This window comes from Cygnus olor, chromosome 2 (assembly GCF_009769625.2).
Source record: "Cygnus olor isolate bCygOlo1 chromosome 2, bCygOlo1.pri.v2, whole genome shotgun sequence".
Classification (NCBI taxonomy): Eukaryota; Metazoa; Chordata; class Aves; order Anseriformes; family Anatidae; genus Cygnus; species Cygnus olor.
Window position 1 is genome coordinate 32,328,455 of NC_049170.1, and position 17,262 is coordinate 32,345,716.

Here is a 17,262-nt window from a genome sequence, read left to right on the forward strand (position 1 = left end):
AAGAGTGTCAAAGCAGGAAGAACATAACTGAAGTGCATGGGGTCTGTACAGTATGGTGTGCAGGCTGAGGGGCAAAGGAGAAATAGTGGAAGGGTGGTGGTGAATTTGCTGACACTGGCCTGGCGATAGCCCAGAGACGTGCTGAATTGGCTCCATGAGCAGTGTTACTGCCTTGGTTGCCTTGATCATGTTTTAAGGTAGAAAAGTATCCATAGAAAGCTGAAGAAATACTGGAAATTTGGCCATCTCTCTGTATTATTATTTTTTTAAATAGATCCTAGATGTATTCACAAAGCTTTGCTGTATGCTTTGCAAGCTCATCCTGTTTGGTGAGGTTGATCATATGCTTTTAAGTCATTGTATCTTGGTCAGTCTCAGACTGATAAACAATGTGGTTTTTCCCAAACTGCCATTTTTCTGTGTTTGTTTTTCTAGCAGGCTTCCAAGTTCCATAGTTACTATCCGTCTTCTGCCACCACCTCCCCACTCCTCCTCCTTTTCTATTCAGGATGCAACTCCCTTTATGTTGCACTGTGGGAAAACAGTGTTTTCTCTCATGGAATAAAAAACATATCTTTGTTTCATGTTGGCCAAAAATAGGGCTTCGTACCTCTCTGCTTTCTGTACAACAAAGGATAAAACTGGCTCTGAAGAGATGGTTGCAAATGATGAATTTTAAGTATACAAGGCTCACAGTATGTTGTCAGTGCCTTTTTATCGGTGTTGAAATGCTGAGTCTTCATAGTCATCGGAAAATGATGCTTTTTGGATGCTTCCTCTTTCTGTTGCCTATTCACTGGTATTGCATCAATTTATAAAATAAAAAGGTTGAAGCAAGAGTTGTCTCTGTCGTTTGAATAGCTGGCAAAACAGGAAAGGTCTTTCCCCTTTCATTAGCATATAAAAAGCTGGAAACTTTTGGAGGTAAGAGACACGATGTTAGCAGCAACAAAATTTAAAGCATGATGTTGTTGAGATGATTTAAGAATGCTTGTGACCACCATTGTCCTCTCCAAAAAATGGAATGAGACTTGGCAAAAGTGGCTGTAATTGAAGTTCTCTTTGAATATTGGAACTGAAAGGAAGAATTTTAGTAGCTGAGAAAACAATTCTGAAGCATCCCTTTGGACTAAGGAAAGATGAAAGTCTGCAAGTACAATAAGAAAATAAGTGGTAAAGAACACGTTTTGAATTGTATTTGATGGAGAATGTTCAGGCTGTGAATAAGAGGAATAAAGAAATTGCAGGGTATGATGTGTATTACAGGATCAAAGAGTAACAGACTAAGTCGTGAAATATAGTGATAAATATAGACAGAAGAAGATTAAAACAGAGAATTAGTGATCAGAAGCTTCTGGGAGGAGAGATTGTGGAGAGCTCTTTATAAAAAGTATAGAAAGCAAATACAAGACAGAAAACAATAAAAGGGAGACATTTATTTATGCTCGGAAAGAATGGGAGACCTGATAAACAGTTGACGTTAGCTGTTCTTTGAGGAGTGCTTTGCATTTGCTTTTTGAGTTCAGCACGCCGCGATTATGGCAGTTAAAACCCTGTGAAATGAAGTCTGAATTAATGGGTTTGGAATAAATATGACTTCTAATGATTGCGGGGTGTTTTCTTAACTGGTAGCAGGTCACTGGAAGAGCTTTTGTTGCAGGAGCAGGCAGGCAGGGAGTCTGCCTCAGGGACTCTAGGAGAGGAAAGTAGCACGGAGGTGGTAGCAGTCACAGTGGCAAAACAATTACAGCAAAGAGCCCTAGCCTCTTCGTTTTTCTGGTGGAGGGGGGAACTCGATGTAAATCAGCACAGCAAAGAAGGCTCTTCCAAATCATTTTCTCAGCCTGGGTGGAAGTACTATGTATGTCTGTGTAATTTCTATACACATTCAGATGTGGAAGAAAAGAACAGCGTTGCCTTGTTGTGTCAGTGATTTTCTGATCTTTTGATTGGAATCTGATCAATCTGATATGCATAGCATGGGGAAACCTCAATGGTGTGTTTTGTCTGAGGTTTTAGTAAGTGAAGCATGGAGGGAGTCAGTATTTCAGTACTGAATGAAAGACGGGATTAAAAGAGGAGTGTGGGACAGTCATGCATCTGCACTAATTAAAGAAAGAATAACGGCAAGAAAGATGTAGGACTAATTTTCTCTTGGAAAACACCATCTTTTTGTGGTGGGAGTAGTAAACACAGAAGGAACGGATTACATTTATAAAGATGGGCCAGCAACAAAACAGTTTTTCATATCCATTTAAAAAGGCAATTCCAACAGAAATATTTACTCCTAGGTTTTCAAAACCATGGGAAGGGTACAAAGAGGACTGGCTAGTTTAATGGTTAGTAGAGCAGAGGCAGCTTATCCTGGTCAATCATTGTTCAAATATCCTAATGCCAAAAATAGGACGCAAGCGAACTGACTGTGCCAGCTCTGTGCTGGAGACGAAGCAAACAGGGCAGGTGTGTGTGAGCACAGCTTCAGCTGAATGGAGAAAAAAGTCCTTCAGATGATCTCAGTAATTTATCTATGTACAACAGATTCAAAGACAGAAATGTTTGTCCAAATGTTTTTGTTTGTTTTTAAAGCTCTTATTTTGAGCTAAATTAAACATTTTATCTTTCACATCAGGCATTTGTTATGTACATCAGTGAGATGGCTTGCCACAACCTGCTAAGCTGTCTTGTTTCTCTTTGTGAATAGAAATATCTCCAGGTTGTAAACCTGAGAACCTAGAGGGGCAGCAGAAACTTCTTTCTTTAGCCATGAATTTTTGCAAGTTGAAGTGTTCTGTTTACAGAACCACTTTAAATCTTCTGAAGAGAAGGGCAGGTTAACAAAATAGATAAAAACAAAAAGCTTTTTTAGTATGAAAGAAAGCATGAGCCTGTTTGTCTCTAACTTTTGAGGAAAAAACAGCTCCTCTTGTGGTTTTGGGAAATCACATGCATTTTTATTATGGTAATAATCAGCTATCTGAAAAAACACAGGCTTTAAAAAGCATTGTCAGTCATAGGACGTAAACAGAGCCTTGCCAGTTCCCTGTGGAAAAATGCAGTTTTCCAGTTCCTAACTGACAGGGTGCTATAGAAGGATTTTGGCAGAAATACTTTGGCCTAAAGAATGGGTATGTTCTCTGCTTCTGCAATGTTTGAGCACCCTTAAGATGCTTGTCCTCCAGGTAGTATTGCGAAATGTACTGCTCTTTGTTCCCGGTTGACAGATGGGGACCAGGAACACCAAGAGTGTCTAGAATCTCAAATCAAATGAAAAAAATTACTAGGGTATGGTATGTATTTAGTGAGTGTTTCCTTTCTGTATGCAAATTAAATGCAAATTTCCTTCTCAGTACTGCCATATGAAGACTGATGCAGATCTCACTTTCTGCCAGTGAAGAATTACATTGCTTCAGGTAAAGAAACTAATGTTAACTTGTCAAATATGGAAACAAATATGGTCCACGCTAGTCAGAAATAGATTATTGGCTCCATGTGATGATAAACAGCACGAGATGTGTTCAGGCTGGTTTGTTTTATTTTGTGTGAAACCATGCAATGACACCATGCTTTCAAACAGAACAAGGGTTCAATCTTCTTTCTGATTTGATAGAATATCATATCTTGTATCCAAAATTAATATCTGAGAACTGATTTATTAAATGTGAAGATGGGCAAAATCAGTTCACTTCAAGGCTGTGTGTCAAGCAGAATAACATATAATAAGCATTATTGTTCATCATCTTTGTCTTGCACAGATGATAAAGATAGTTAGCAAACAGGGTGGCCAAGTGATATGGATTGTTTATCAGCCTTTCCGATGACGCCAGCACAGTCTGGAATATCTCTTTGTCCTCTCGATCACAATGGTACGCTCTGATTGCTGCCTTCTCTAGGACAGGAAAATTACAAACTGGCGGGGGAGATTTGCATGTGCACATTGAAAGATGTGGAGGAAACAGTCTGTTGGCTGGACTGGGGAGTCAAGACTGAGCCTTAAGTTAGCCTAAATTTAGTCTGAAAACTTAGGAAAAGTAAAGGCATGAGCAAACGCAGAAGTTGTTTGTGTTACTGAACCATATTCTACATGACCAGAAAGTGGAAAGTTTGTACTATGTAGAAATTAATTGAAGAACCCTGTTCTTTTCAAAGGAGACCTTTATTTACAAAATAATGTAATATAGATCTTTACCATCATAAATAAAATTTGTTAGAAACTTGCAATTTTTTTAAACCTTTATGGCTTTTTTTTCCATAGTGTTCAAAATACATCTTCTGTTGACTTTGTGCCTGTCTTTAAATGATGGTGAGTTTGGGTAGTCAATTATGTTGATCATATATATTTGCTTGGAAGCATAGGTGGTCTGTGAGTTATCTCTCTGTTTAAGATGCAAATCCTCTTAAATGCCTGTCATGCCACTTGTGAATAGAGCTCTGGGATAGTGTAGCCCTGTCGGAAATACTTTGAACTACTGTTACTGTACTTGTGGCTTGATGAGATGGATGAACTGGTGACAATAAAGAGATCTTGCTTTTCTTGCTAGTACCTTTGGGATCTTGCTTTTATTGCTTGTGGGTTTGAGGCTGCATTGGAAAACCGATCTGGTTTCTTTTAGAATGAGCGAGTAAATCAACGTGAAACCTTGCCATGCCGGACAAGGAGAGGAGCGGAGCAGGAGCATGTAGGGAAGTCCTTAACATCGTGTCGCCAGTGAAACCCCTGTCCCATCCAGGCAAACATCATCCTTCGAATGATCAGCAGTGTACTGAGACTGCAGGAGCGGGTTTGGTTTAGTCTTTCCCTTGATGGATTTAATGGCACACATGTCCTAAATAAGAGCATGTGTGCTGGAGAAATGGCAACCCTTCTGATTCCTGCACTGCACCATGATCATTCAGTCCAGCCCTCCACAGCTGCAGGTCACTGTGCAGGGGGTATTAGTAGCTACCAAGGGTCTACTGACCACCTCTGTACTATATCTTCTTTCACTCCTCCCACCACCACGAGACACATAAAAACCCCTTAGCATCCTGTGCCGAGCTCAAGATCTTTGGATCAGAAGACGGAGTATCACAAAACAGCTGAGTGCCACAAAAAGAGCATGAGAAATGAAGGCAGTTACCAAACTTGTTGGTTGCTGCTGTCTGCAGGGCTACATGACTTGGCAAAAAAAAAAAAAAAAAAGATGGAAGCCACAGTACTGTAAAAGACTGACGGATGAAATATTTCTGTTGGCAACCATCCTAGAGTAGTTCTTGTTGGTAGGTACGCCTTGGAGATTTCCCTTTGCAAATATAGTTAGTTGCTCAACTCCCCAGCTCATTCATTTTCTGATGGGTCTCAGAATAACATACTGCCTGTCTGAATTGCTGGAGGCTTTCTGCTGCAGCTGAGAGGACACTAAATGAGCAAAAGTGAATGTAATGACTTAGGTCCCAAGTTAATAAAATACTTTATCATCACATGTTTTAAGCTTGACATTTGCTTATATACCATTCAGCTTTAATCTTCTGTTTGTGTCAGTGTATGTTCACTTTAGTATTTGATCTGCAGTGTGTGATACCAGTGGCTTAAAGTGTATTCTTTATCTGTTTATGTTTTTATACCCACACACAAGATTTATACATTGAAGGCCTGTTGAGAAAAATATACTTTGTACACCTGTAAATGCTGATTGAAAGAAAATGCTGTGATTACATAGCTTACAGTAGCATTTTCTCTGAGGCTGTCAAAATAAAACTGTCTCTTCTGTATCACTTCACATAAATTATTTCTTAAATGTAAGATTAATGTATAGCCCAAAAGTATAGAAAGGCATTTGTTCAGAATAGCAAGCAAATTAATATTGTAAAGCAAAAGTATGATATTTTTAGAAGCATTCTTACTGGCAATTAAAAAAGGAAAAATAAAGTTTGACCAAACTTAAGCCAGTTTCATCACACTTGCAATTTACTTACTTTTTTTTTTTTTTTCCTCCAGCCTTATTATTACAGTATATCTATTTTTGGTTAAGGTAGTGCCCAAATTTGCTGCAGTCATTTATCAGATTACATAAAACCAGGCTAATATCTTTAGTTGTTTTCTTTTATCTTCCGAGACGTAGAAATATTCCTTATGGCAAATAAAATATTTGCAAACTGTGTGTGCACTTTTAGATGTCCAAGTTTTTGTCCTCCATTTTCCTAGCTTTTGTTTTTCACTGGAATTCTGCCAGAGGTAAGGAGAGGAGCTGCAGAACACTATTAAGGCTAAAGATACACTGGGAAAGCTAGGTATTGTTTTCATTTTGTTTTGTTTTTCCTCTGGGCATAGTCCACAAGTGATGCATACTACCTTGAAAAGTCTAGCTTTTGTCTCTGGTTACTTATAGCCAGAACTGTCACCCTGTTTACAACAGCCTTTTGAAGGCTGCTGAAAACATACTCCATTTTTCATAGGCTAATGATAACACTTTAATTGCATTAACTCCAGATTAAAAATGAAAAAAACGTAGTACACATCTCAGGGAAATGTCCTTAGCAGTTTACTTCCTTCAGCTGCTTTAACAAGGGGCTAGAAATGAACTGCAGTCATAGCACGGACAGGCCAGCTCACCTATGACTGATCTCTTACATGAGCCCTGACTTGTGTGAGAGTTTAAAATCTCTGATTAGTTGATTGAAAAGTGTTGTGTTTTTTTTCCTGCCATTATCAAATGTCCTGCTGTCCTGTTCTCTTGAGTACCAACCGACAGAAAATGAAGTGCTGCGTAGATAACTTTCATAAAACTTTGCTATTTTTAGAAAGGCCACGAGTCCAACTTTGATTCTACATTTTGACCACTCAGAAGCTTAAGCTCCTCTCTAATAGTCTGCAATCGCTGCTTGTGGCATTCAGCTTTCAGCTTTTGCAAGCTATTTTTTATTAATTCATTCATTTTTGGACTGCCCTTTCCCAGAAGCTGTTTGGATTGAAGTGAAATATAGGAGCTGCGCCTCCCCAGGCTCTCGCAAGTACACCTGATCAGAGTTGATTAGAGTGAGAGTGTTGTCTGAACGTGGATTCAATATATGTTATTCCAGATACCCCATGCCTTCACTGGAAATAATTAATTCTGCCCAGTGCTTTTTTTAGCCATTGCATAGTGCTCTGAGGCTCCGATCAATTCGGCAGTTTTTGTGAACAGTTCTCTTTTCAAGGAAATTGGGACTTGGAACCAGCCTCGTCCCTTTGTCCTAGAGAGCATAAGCACTTGCTTCTTGCTCCCAGCCTGGGGCCAGAGAGGGGCAGATGAGGGCCTTGTGTTGGCCCCTCTCTGGGACAGGCTGCCTGGCAGATTTTAGATTGTGTTGTTTGGATAAATGAACTCAAAGTATGTATAAAAGCCTTCTTGGGGCTGATTTTGGCCTTAGGAACAACCAGTTGGATTATGTGTATTTACAAAAATCAGAAAGATAATCAGGCTTGTGACATGCTTTGGCAGTACCATGGGATATTATGAAGGTATCTTCAGTTATTGTAAGTAGCTGCATTAAGATTTTCAAAGGGCTTTGCGTAGTTGGAGGAAGAGGTTATATTTAGTTGAAATGTGGGGTATTTTTCCTTTAAAAATGATGAAGTCTTGCTTTCAATTATATTTTGATTTATTTTCTGTTTTGTGTCCCATACATCTCTTGATTTCACGAGGAAAATTAAGATCATATTGCTCCTCGGGAACAATATTGGTTCTGTTGAAGCGAGGCAAAACAACTGCAGTTCACCCACTGAAGTCACAGTTTCATCCTTTTTGCATTCCCCTAAATTCACTGGGACAGTAAGAACAACTCCTAAGCAGGCATATCAATAACATTTTGGTAAAGTATACACTGCAGGTCTGTTCCTAATCAGAATTCATGATGAGGAAGGAGGTTATGTGAAAACTGGATCCAGAACTGGGCTTAGCTTCTGCCCTGGTCCAGCTACCCAGAAGGGTCGCATGTGGTTTCATAACAATGTTATTGACCGGTATGTGCTGTGACCTTTTCATAGCACAGAAGCAGTCAGTTTGTTACAGCTCTCAGAGGCATGTTTGTGCCTGTAACACTGCATCTCCATGTGCTTCAGTGCTCCCAAGTGAAGGGTGGATGAGCTGGGAAGGGAACGAGATCTGAGCAGCCCAGCCTGGTATCTCAGACCTGCTCCACAGCAAAGGGCCTTTTTGGTGTTTTATGTAAAATATTTTTTTCTAGGCTAAGCTTCCAGTGATTTGCAGTTTCAGTTCTCTAACTACATAAATTGTTTGATATTTAACAAAAACTCACTCTGACTTGCTTCAAAATTTAACAGAGAAATTGTTGTCCCAGCTACATAGGTAGCTTCATGGTATGGTTGTAGCACGTTATGTAAAAGCCACCTTGACCCTCAGTGAATCCTAGCCTGGATGTGGAAGACCCTTGTTTTGAGATTTCATTATACAATTTAAAAGGCAGCTGTGAATACAAAAACAAAGCAAATGCTTTTTTATTCTTCAGACACATTTTTGTTTCAAGATGTTTACAATGAGCTCCATTGTGCTACTCTTGTAAAAATCATCAAATTTTATAAGAAGAGGAGTATTTGTTTTTTTTTTTTTTTTTAAGAACATGCCTCTGCTTTTCAAGAGAGTGAGATTTAAAAGAAGAAAACATCCTGATGTAGGTAAAAAATATTCTATGTAGTTCTTGTTATTCCTATCACTTAAGCAATAATTCATACTTACTCTTGGTAGGTACGCCCATGATCACCAGTTCTGATCTATATAAGTTGGAATTCTACAGCAAAACCTACCTAAACTTTCCTTTACAGAGGTGTTAAGGCTTTCTTTCCAGAGCTGTGGCCACTATTGATACAAAGCTCATGTGAAAGCTGCTGCAGTGGTAAAACATATGTTTAAAATGTGTGTCCACTCCTGGCTTGAATTTTTCTAATTGGTAGATTTTCGTAAAACCCTTGTTTCGTAAAATAAAGAACATTTTACTCCACCACTGGACTTAGTATCTTAGAGTTTCTGATTTCCAATGGTTTTATAAATCTATCTTATTCTTGTAGTATATCTATCCATCCTCAAATTTTCAGCAGTCTTTTTTCTGTACCTGTACTGGAACAAGTTACAGTATCCCAAAAATATTCTCGTTGGTATATGCTTATCACCTCAATGCTGTTACTCAATATGGCCTACTTTGTATATCCATGGATTTTATTAGCCTTTTTGGTCATGGTGTAATGCTAGGAGGTCATATTCAGTTGGCTGTCCTCTTCTGTGATCCTAAATCCTTTGCATAGCCATTGGTTTTCACAGTACAGTTCTCCGGGCAGTAAATACATTTCTTGGCTTGAAACCAAAAAAGCACTTACATCCATGCATATATTATGAGCTGGAGATGTTGTTCATCTTGGTTCTCCAGCCATGGGAACTTCAGCCTGTTGTCCAGGAGTTATCCTCAGTGTCCAGGTTTGTTGAGCTGACCTGTGCAAAATGCTCAGTGGAGGCACAGATTATTTGCTGAGTGTGTGTGCAACAAGCTAGAAATGCCTGAGGTAGGCTGAATGTATTGCAGGCTGTCATAGGCTGTGTGCTCCAGGGCTGCTTTATGTGTGTCCATCCAGGTGTGTTGAGAGCAGCTAGACGTGCCAGCCTCAGTGCATGTACGCACACAGGTCTGTCTAAGAAAGCTGGATGTAAACATGGAAGACTTGGTAAATCTCGTATTGCTCGTGGCTCTGCTTGCTTCATTTATGGCATAGAAGAGGCAAAGTGCTTTGTTGGTCTGAGGCATTTATTTGTCAATACCTGACATTGCTTTTGGCTATGGGGCTTGTATTGCTTATATGCAATATACCTCAGCCTTGTTGCAAAAGATGTAGATTTTAGTTCCAACCTGTTAAATAACTGTGTCAGTAGAATAATTGAATCGTGTCTGCATTTCCTATCCTAAATGTTATTTGTTTACTTGATCTCTGTCTATGTTAAATTATTTGAGCTTTTTGATGCAGGAAAGTACCCTTGAATTTATGAAGCACTTAAGCATGTGCCTAACTTTAGCCTTGTGCTTATAATCAGGCACGTGTTGCTGAGGTCTTGTCCTGAATCTAGGACTTAATTTTCAGGAGACTTATTTATGTGAACGGAAAGGCATATTTTCAGAGGAGAACGAAGTGGTAAGTAATCAGCAGCCAGGAGAGCTAGTTCCAAAAGCCCTTAGCTTATTTACATGAGAAAGCTGAGCAGCTCTCTGTATTGTCATATAAAGCGATGATAGAGACCCATTCATTTACCTAGTGCAGCACTCCTTATCCTCAAAACTTTGTGAAGTTTTATCCTCCCATTGTTTGTCATAAAATCCCCTGAAGCTATTGATATGCTTTTCTTTGTCCCAGGAAATTCCCTTGAAGCTTCAATTGAGCTTAAACGTGTTTAGAACCAGAGTTTTCTCCTCAGTTGAAAAATGCTCATCACATGGGTTCAGGGTACTGCGAAGAAAAAGCAGCACGTGTCCCTGCACAGGCAATGCCAAAAAGCTGCTGCACACAAAACTAAGCGGAGATGTCCCTGCACTACTACATCTTTCCACCCAGAGCACATGGATTGAGCCATCTATCTTTACTCCCCCAGGGCCTGGAATGTGCTCCAGGACGGAGCAAACCCAGAGTGCTTGAGCATCTCCACTGGTTTCTTTCTGCTTCCAAACCGTCTGCTGCTCTGTGGTAATAGTCTTCTGCTGTTCGTTAACCTAGTTAATCCTCTAGCATAAGCTGTAGTAATTTACGCTGGATGCTTGGGTTTCACATGGTACTTATGATACCTAATGAACTGTGGCTGCAGAAACATCTGTTCTTTACAATAGGTCATTTTTTATTTTTATTTTTATCCTGGTAATTAGATGTACAAAACATAGTTAGGAGCTGTTTTGGTTGCAGAGATTAGAACTCAAAACTTCGGTACTCTAGTAGTCCAGATTTAATATTACCTACACAAACTTAATTTAGCTCCCACTAGTTTATGCACTCGTTTAAAATTGGTGCATGGTATTACTTGATGCTTTTTCGCAGAATGCTGGCCTGATGAAAAAGTGACTGGAGGAAGGTTGTATGGGACACCTGTAAGATTTGCAGTATCCTAACTTAAGCATTTAACTAAAAACTCAATAGCATCTTTTTATTTAATTTGTATGTAATATTTATATGATACAATGAAGCAATCTGGCAGAAGAGTCTATGTAAGAATTCATTTACAGGTAAGAAAACTGCCAAAGTTGAAAGTACAGTATTAATATTAATGAAGGCTAAGCTTCAGAAGAACATGAGTGATAAATGGGATATGCTAAAAACAAACAGTAATATATTGTTTGCACTGAACAAGGAAAGTAGGAACAGAAAAGTGCTACTTAATTATTATGGTACTGAGTTAATGCAGTAGAAATCTTAGCTCTTTCTAATTTGGGCACTTAATTTCTCAGTCTTAATGTTTCAGTAATGCTGTTTCCCAGTTTAATTTCCTTATATTTATTTGTTTTTAGCAACTCAGAAGGAAAACAAGAGAAACACATTGTGAACCCCCTGTAATGAGATCTTAGTGCTACTAACATGCCTTACATTTTCCATAAAGTTGCTGATTGCATTTAGAGTCACCTCAGCAGTGCTAAATCATTTCAACAGTTTACTCTTACCTCTAGTGTCATTAAAGTTCTCCAAGTTTAGGAAATGTGTTTGAAAAAATAAGGAACAGAAAAACTCATGTTCCTGTATGAAAATGCCACCTTATAACATGCATAGCTTCAAAAAATAAAAACCAGGTTTTTTCCAGGCATGAACCCTTTCTCCTTCCCCTGTGGGACTCTAAAGGAGCTATTTAAAACCATACGATCATACAGTTAGGGACTGGGCTGACTCAGCAAAGCATTTAACTACATGTTTAAATTCTATTGCAATCCATAGAATTTAAGCATGTACTTAAATATTATGTTGAAAAGGCATGGATTTATGCAAGTCTTTTAAAGCTCAGCATGTACCAAAGTGATTTTCTGAAGAAGGCCCATAAGATCCCAAGTTGGAAGAACTGTAAATGCCCTACCTTTGGGGTGACTGACGTCATAAGTAAAATATTTAGATATATATATTTTTATATGTAATCTCAAGTATAAAACATGATGCAGTAGTCATTATGGTCTGTGAATTAGCTAACAGCATAATTTTTCTGTTATTTTAAAATACATATGCCAAAATTAAGAATGCTTGCAGATAAGCATCTGAATGTACATTTTCTACTCTTGAAAAGTTTGCTTTTTTTTTTTTTTTAGTCACTGAAATATTTGAAATCATTCAGAGCTGTGAATGCTGTCTTAAAAAATGCAGACACATACAAGGACTTAAAAACACATATGGGTACCTAATACCAGGATCCCACACTCCAGAATTTTCTGTGTTATGACCTGTTTTTAACTTATTCCTGCAGTGTTTCCGTGTAATACGAGACTCGATTATTCTGAGGCATTGAATCACTAAACAGGGTCATGTTCTTGTTGGCTCAAGGGCATAAGCAATTCCGTTTTTTTTTTTATTTACTTCTGTCTATAAAAAGCTTCTTCTGTGTTAGGGAAGATTGCTGTTTCTGCTGGTGATTCCCCCTGCACCCTTGTTAGACATCTTCTGCCCTGCACCATGCAAGTGTCTTGTATTTCCCAGAAAACATTTTGATATTTTTTTTTCTCAAGATATAAAAGAACATTTGCTTTTTCAGCCTTCTCAGTTCAGATTATCCACTTCCTAACATTGTTAGAGGCTGAAATGGCTCCAGCATAAATGGGGTTGCAGGGTCTAAGCAGGTCTCTTGGAGCTCTGTGGGAGCAGCACCAGGACCTGGAACCCCTGGGGCACCATGGATGAAGCAGAGAGACCCAGCCCTTCTGGGGACCAGCTGGAATCATCAGTTACTGAGTAGTCTGAATCCCAGATATTCCCTAGCACTGGCCCTGAGAGTGCTACGAGTATTACTTTAAGTGTTCGTGATACCAAGTTGCCAGCTATAAATATGACCTGATACGTGTGCTGCTCATCCTCTGGCTTGCACTGTAGCATCCTACCTGTGTCAGTGCCCCTTTGCAGAGCCGGGTTTATGCTGTCTACAGAGCTTTCCTGCTTCCACAGAAGTACTCCTCTCCTCTTTGCCTTTTGTATGGCAGTGCTCTTCCTCTTTACGGTGTGGTAAAGGAAAGGAAAGTTCACTTGTGTATGTAGTAAGCTGGGTGAAGAGGAAAGATGAGGAGAGGGGGATGTTGAGCAGTGCTAGGTACCAACTCAAGGATCCCACAGGGAAAATCCCATTGTCAGCTGTTGCAGTCTCCATCTGTCCAAGGAACAGATCCCAGCCCTCAGCAGGTCTAGATTGTTTGGCACATGGAGAAAGAAAAGGTTTGGGATGAAGGGAGAAGACTTGAGCTACACACCTCCCAGATGCTATACATCTCCAAATATCATATAGTGATGTCACAGTACCTTACTATTGAGAATCTTTGATAGCAGAATTGTGACAAGTTAAAAATATATATATATTGCCCTTGACTGCAATCTATTGTGTTAGTTGAGCAGCAGACAGCCAATTCTTGGCCAAAAGACAGAACTGAGCTTCAAGTGTTATGCAGTATCCCTGCATCTTCTAGCACAGGTGCTTGGGGTAGTTCAGGATTTGGTGGATCTCTGGAAGTCTCTGAGACAACCTTTGCAATGGCTTCCTGATCCCAGTGAGTAGTCTTGTTCCTGTTGCCACTGTCAGTTCCCCAGGGCCAGAACAGGGAAAGGCACTCAGAATTTTGGCACGTGTGTGGCCAGGGTGCAGGAGTTGTATGGGTAGGTAGTGACAGACTTTGGTCACCTGTGTAGCAAACAGCATATCACAGAGCAGGATGCTAGGGAGGTAAAGTATTACTGGTAACAGTGAACTGAAACCTTCCATACCTGGATGAGGGTATATTAATCAGCAAATAAGCTATGCAACTTTTGAAATGTCTTTATGAAAAATGAACTTAATAGAGCATGCATGAAGCCTGCCAGGACACAGAGCAGCATGGTGCTTTGCTCTGATCTGCAGTCAGACGCTGCCGTTCTGAAACCACATCGCCTCGTCAAACTGAGAGAGACGCAGTACAAATTGCCTAACGCCGCTGAAGATAAACGAGAGCCACATTTCAGTACACCGACAGAGCGCCGCACAGTAGGCAGGCATGTCGAATATGCTGTGCCACAACTGGTGCCGGACTATAAGCGCTGTACCAGGCGTGCTAAATATGGAACGGCTGCTTATAGCCGTGAGCAGTGGCCCAGCTGCCCCATTACCACGGGCCTGTGCCTCTGGCCTGCCCAACCCGCCGGCCGCCCGCGGGCCGTGGAGCCCGGGAAGCGGGCAGCAAAAATAGCACCGCGGGATTGCTGTGCGTGGGCGCGGCAGAAACCACGCTGCGAGCAAGAGCTCCCGGTGTTGTTTTGGAAGCGATGCAGAGGCCTTTTCTCTTTTTTTTTTTTTTTTTTTTTTTTTGCTTGCTTGCTTCTCACCCAGCGCTGCTGGGCGAGGAGAGGGTGGGGGGTGAGGAGTGCTGCTGCCTGGGCGCTCTCCCACCCGCCCTGGCTTTTTGTCACAGGAATAGGCTTGGCAGCGGGAAAGGGTTAATTACGCTTGAGGACGAGGGAGGATTGCAGTTTGAAAGACAGAGACTGGACAGCTGTGTTTGCTGTGGTATTTTTAAACGCATTAATGCAGGCTCCAATCACCCGGCCGCGCTTGACCTATTTTTGGCTCAGGCCAGCCATTGTTCTATTTCTGCCGCCGCTGGGCCACGCTGTTGTTGATTTGAATGCAAATGAGTTGTCACTGCCCCGGCCAACTCCGCCAGCCGGGCCGAGGGGCGGCCGAGGGACCGCGGCGCTCGTGGCGGTGGGGTGACTGGAGCTGAACCCAGTGGGGCCGGCGGCCCTGGAAACGTGCTCGTTGGGTGTGCTTTGCCAGAGGCTGCCTTCCCCCCCGCACACACACACACGTACACACGCACACGAGAAAGCCTGAAGCACCGAGATATTTCTTCTGCATTTCTTCTTCCACCTGCTGTTGGCTTCCAGAGCACAAGTGCTCAAACTCAGGGGTGCACAGTCCGGCGTGTGCTTCCTGCCCTCTCGCAGCTGTGTAAAGTGGATTTTGTCTTTTCTGTCTTAGTAGATACTTGTACAAATGCTTACACATTGCTAATTACCGAAGTGTGCTGTCTGACGAGCCTGGCTGGAGGAGGTAGGACGGCAGAGGGTCGTGCCTGACGCCCCTGTACAAGTGCAGTGATGACTCTCTCGTGTAGCTGAAGTGCAGACTGGTTGGAATATGCTGCAGACAATTTACGAGAGTGAATCGTGTTTTTCCTCAGATGGGGTTTCTGGACGCGAACAGCTCTTGGCTCAGCAAAGAATGCACAGTATGATCAGCTCAGGTAAGAGACAGCTCAGTACCTCAGCCTCCCCTGCCCGCACCGTGGCTTGCCGAGAAAATACGGCCCGTCACAACAAGAAAACACCCCTCCTGTAAAGAGCTGACTTTATTTTTGTGGGCTTTATGTAAGTTGTTGTTAAATAATTATCTCTACCACGGTATGTTAGATACCAGCTGCTGCTGCTTTTGTGGGAGTTTGTCTCCTTCAGTGTGCTGCTTTCCAGCAAGAACAAAATGCTAACAACTGAAATATAGTTGGGATTTCCTTTTTTGTTCCATTTGTTTTGTTGTGTGACTGCAAAATGGGGCTTGTGGTATGGGCTTATTCACAGAGAGAGTTTTCATCAGACAGACCGTATCAGGAGGCTGCAGTTAGAGCTCGTCACAGGCAATTCTCTTCATATGTGATTTTGTAAACAGAATTTCGTCTTTTTGTGAGTTTCATTTTCTCAAGTTTATACACAAAGAGGTTTTTATATCAATCCTATTCTGCTTTCATTACAGGGTTACTTTAAAAAGAATGCTAAAGCAAGTCAGTCTCTTCCATATGCATGGCTTATTTTGTTACTTTAAAAATATTTTGGAACCTGACAATGGTAGTCAGAGGCAATGACTCACTGAAATGTAAATTGGATTTATTTTTAATGAAGGTATTTCAAAGCTGCTCTGATGGAAAATTGGACATTTCTTCATGTATTTGAAGCTCTCCCTTGATTTTCTAGTTTTTGTTAGCTGTGTTTGAGATCTGCAAGTGGTGTCTTGTAAATGAATTAATCCAGAAGAATTGTAGCCGTTCAGATGAAACATCATTTTAGACAGTCTAAAAAAGTAAAAATTTCAGGTTACTTCTGCAACTTCTCTCTTTAACTCTGTGAGTTACAGTTCTGTTTTCATTGGGCTGAGGTACAATATTAGTTGCTTTATATCTTTTCAGTCATAGGTTTTCCACTTTGTTATTCATAAAGTTGTCTTTATAGAGAACCTGTAAGTAAACCGTAGTGTGAATTGTTTACAGGTACTTTAGTCTTAGTGTATCCACACTTTCTCTCTCTCTCTCTCTCTCCCCCTCTCCCTCTCTCTCTCTTTTTTTTTTTTTTTTTTAACAGAACTTGTCAGTGCTTCCCACTTTTAAGCACAAATACGAGTGTATACCACAGATCTCTTCAGGTATTCCCTGTTTTGGTACACCTGTTGAGTCCATGTTTGTTTGTTTTTGAAAACAGTTTCTTTTCCTGCTTTACAGAAGAACTTAAACTTTTACTTGTGTTTCTTTCTTACATACAACTGAAGAGCAGACTTATGGTTTCAGATATTAAAATAAATTGTGAGAGATTGTGTCAGATGGCAATATCTTTCTTGTTAGGAAAGATTTAGATGTGTCTTAACCTTATGATTCGTGTTTTTCAATTCAGAAAGTCATAAAACCTCATAATAATGACAGGCTGAAGGAGCAAATGAGACATTGAAGAGGCATTAAGTGCATGTTAAAATAATGAGAGTACCTAAGGGGAATGGAGACTTCCAAGTGGTAATGTTTAAGATTGGTGGTTTTTCTCTTCATTTATAAAGCAGCTGGGTTGGTTTGTTTCTTTTTGGATCTCTCAGAGAATTTGCTATTTCTTTAACTTCTTAGAATAGATTTGGAACACCGATTGCAGTTTCTTTGTCAAGGACAGAAATCAGGTGAAAGAATTGTTTACAAATATGATCAAGAAAACTCTAGCAAAGACAATGAATAAAAGCAGAATGTTCTCTGAAAGTGTTATAGTTCTGCAAACTTCAGTGTTGATGTATTCTTCAAGAATTA

At 40.4% G+C, this 17,262-nt stretch overlaps 1 protein-coding gene across 16 annotated transcripts in view; it reads left to right on the top strand.

Moving 5' to 3' along the window:
• HDAC9 (histone deacetylase 9) overlaps positions 1-17,262 on the top strand; it is a 480,477-nt gene that overhangs the window by 181,199 nt on the left and 282,016 nt on the right. For 5 of the 16 annotated variants that reach the window (XM_040545937.1, XM_040545949.1, XM_040545950.1 and 2 more), the window contains one exon: positions 15,394-15,456. The exons of 3 other annotated variants lie outside the window; for them this stretch is intronic. In XM_040545937.1, coding sequence (XP_040401871.1) covers positions 15,394-15,456 — 63 coding nt within the window. 8 more of the 16 variants (XM_040545943.1, XM_040545940.1, XM_040545956.1 and 5 more) reach the window with 8 other exon arrangements.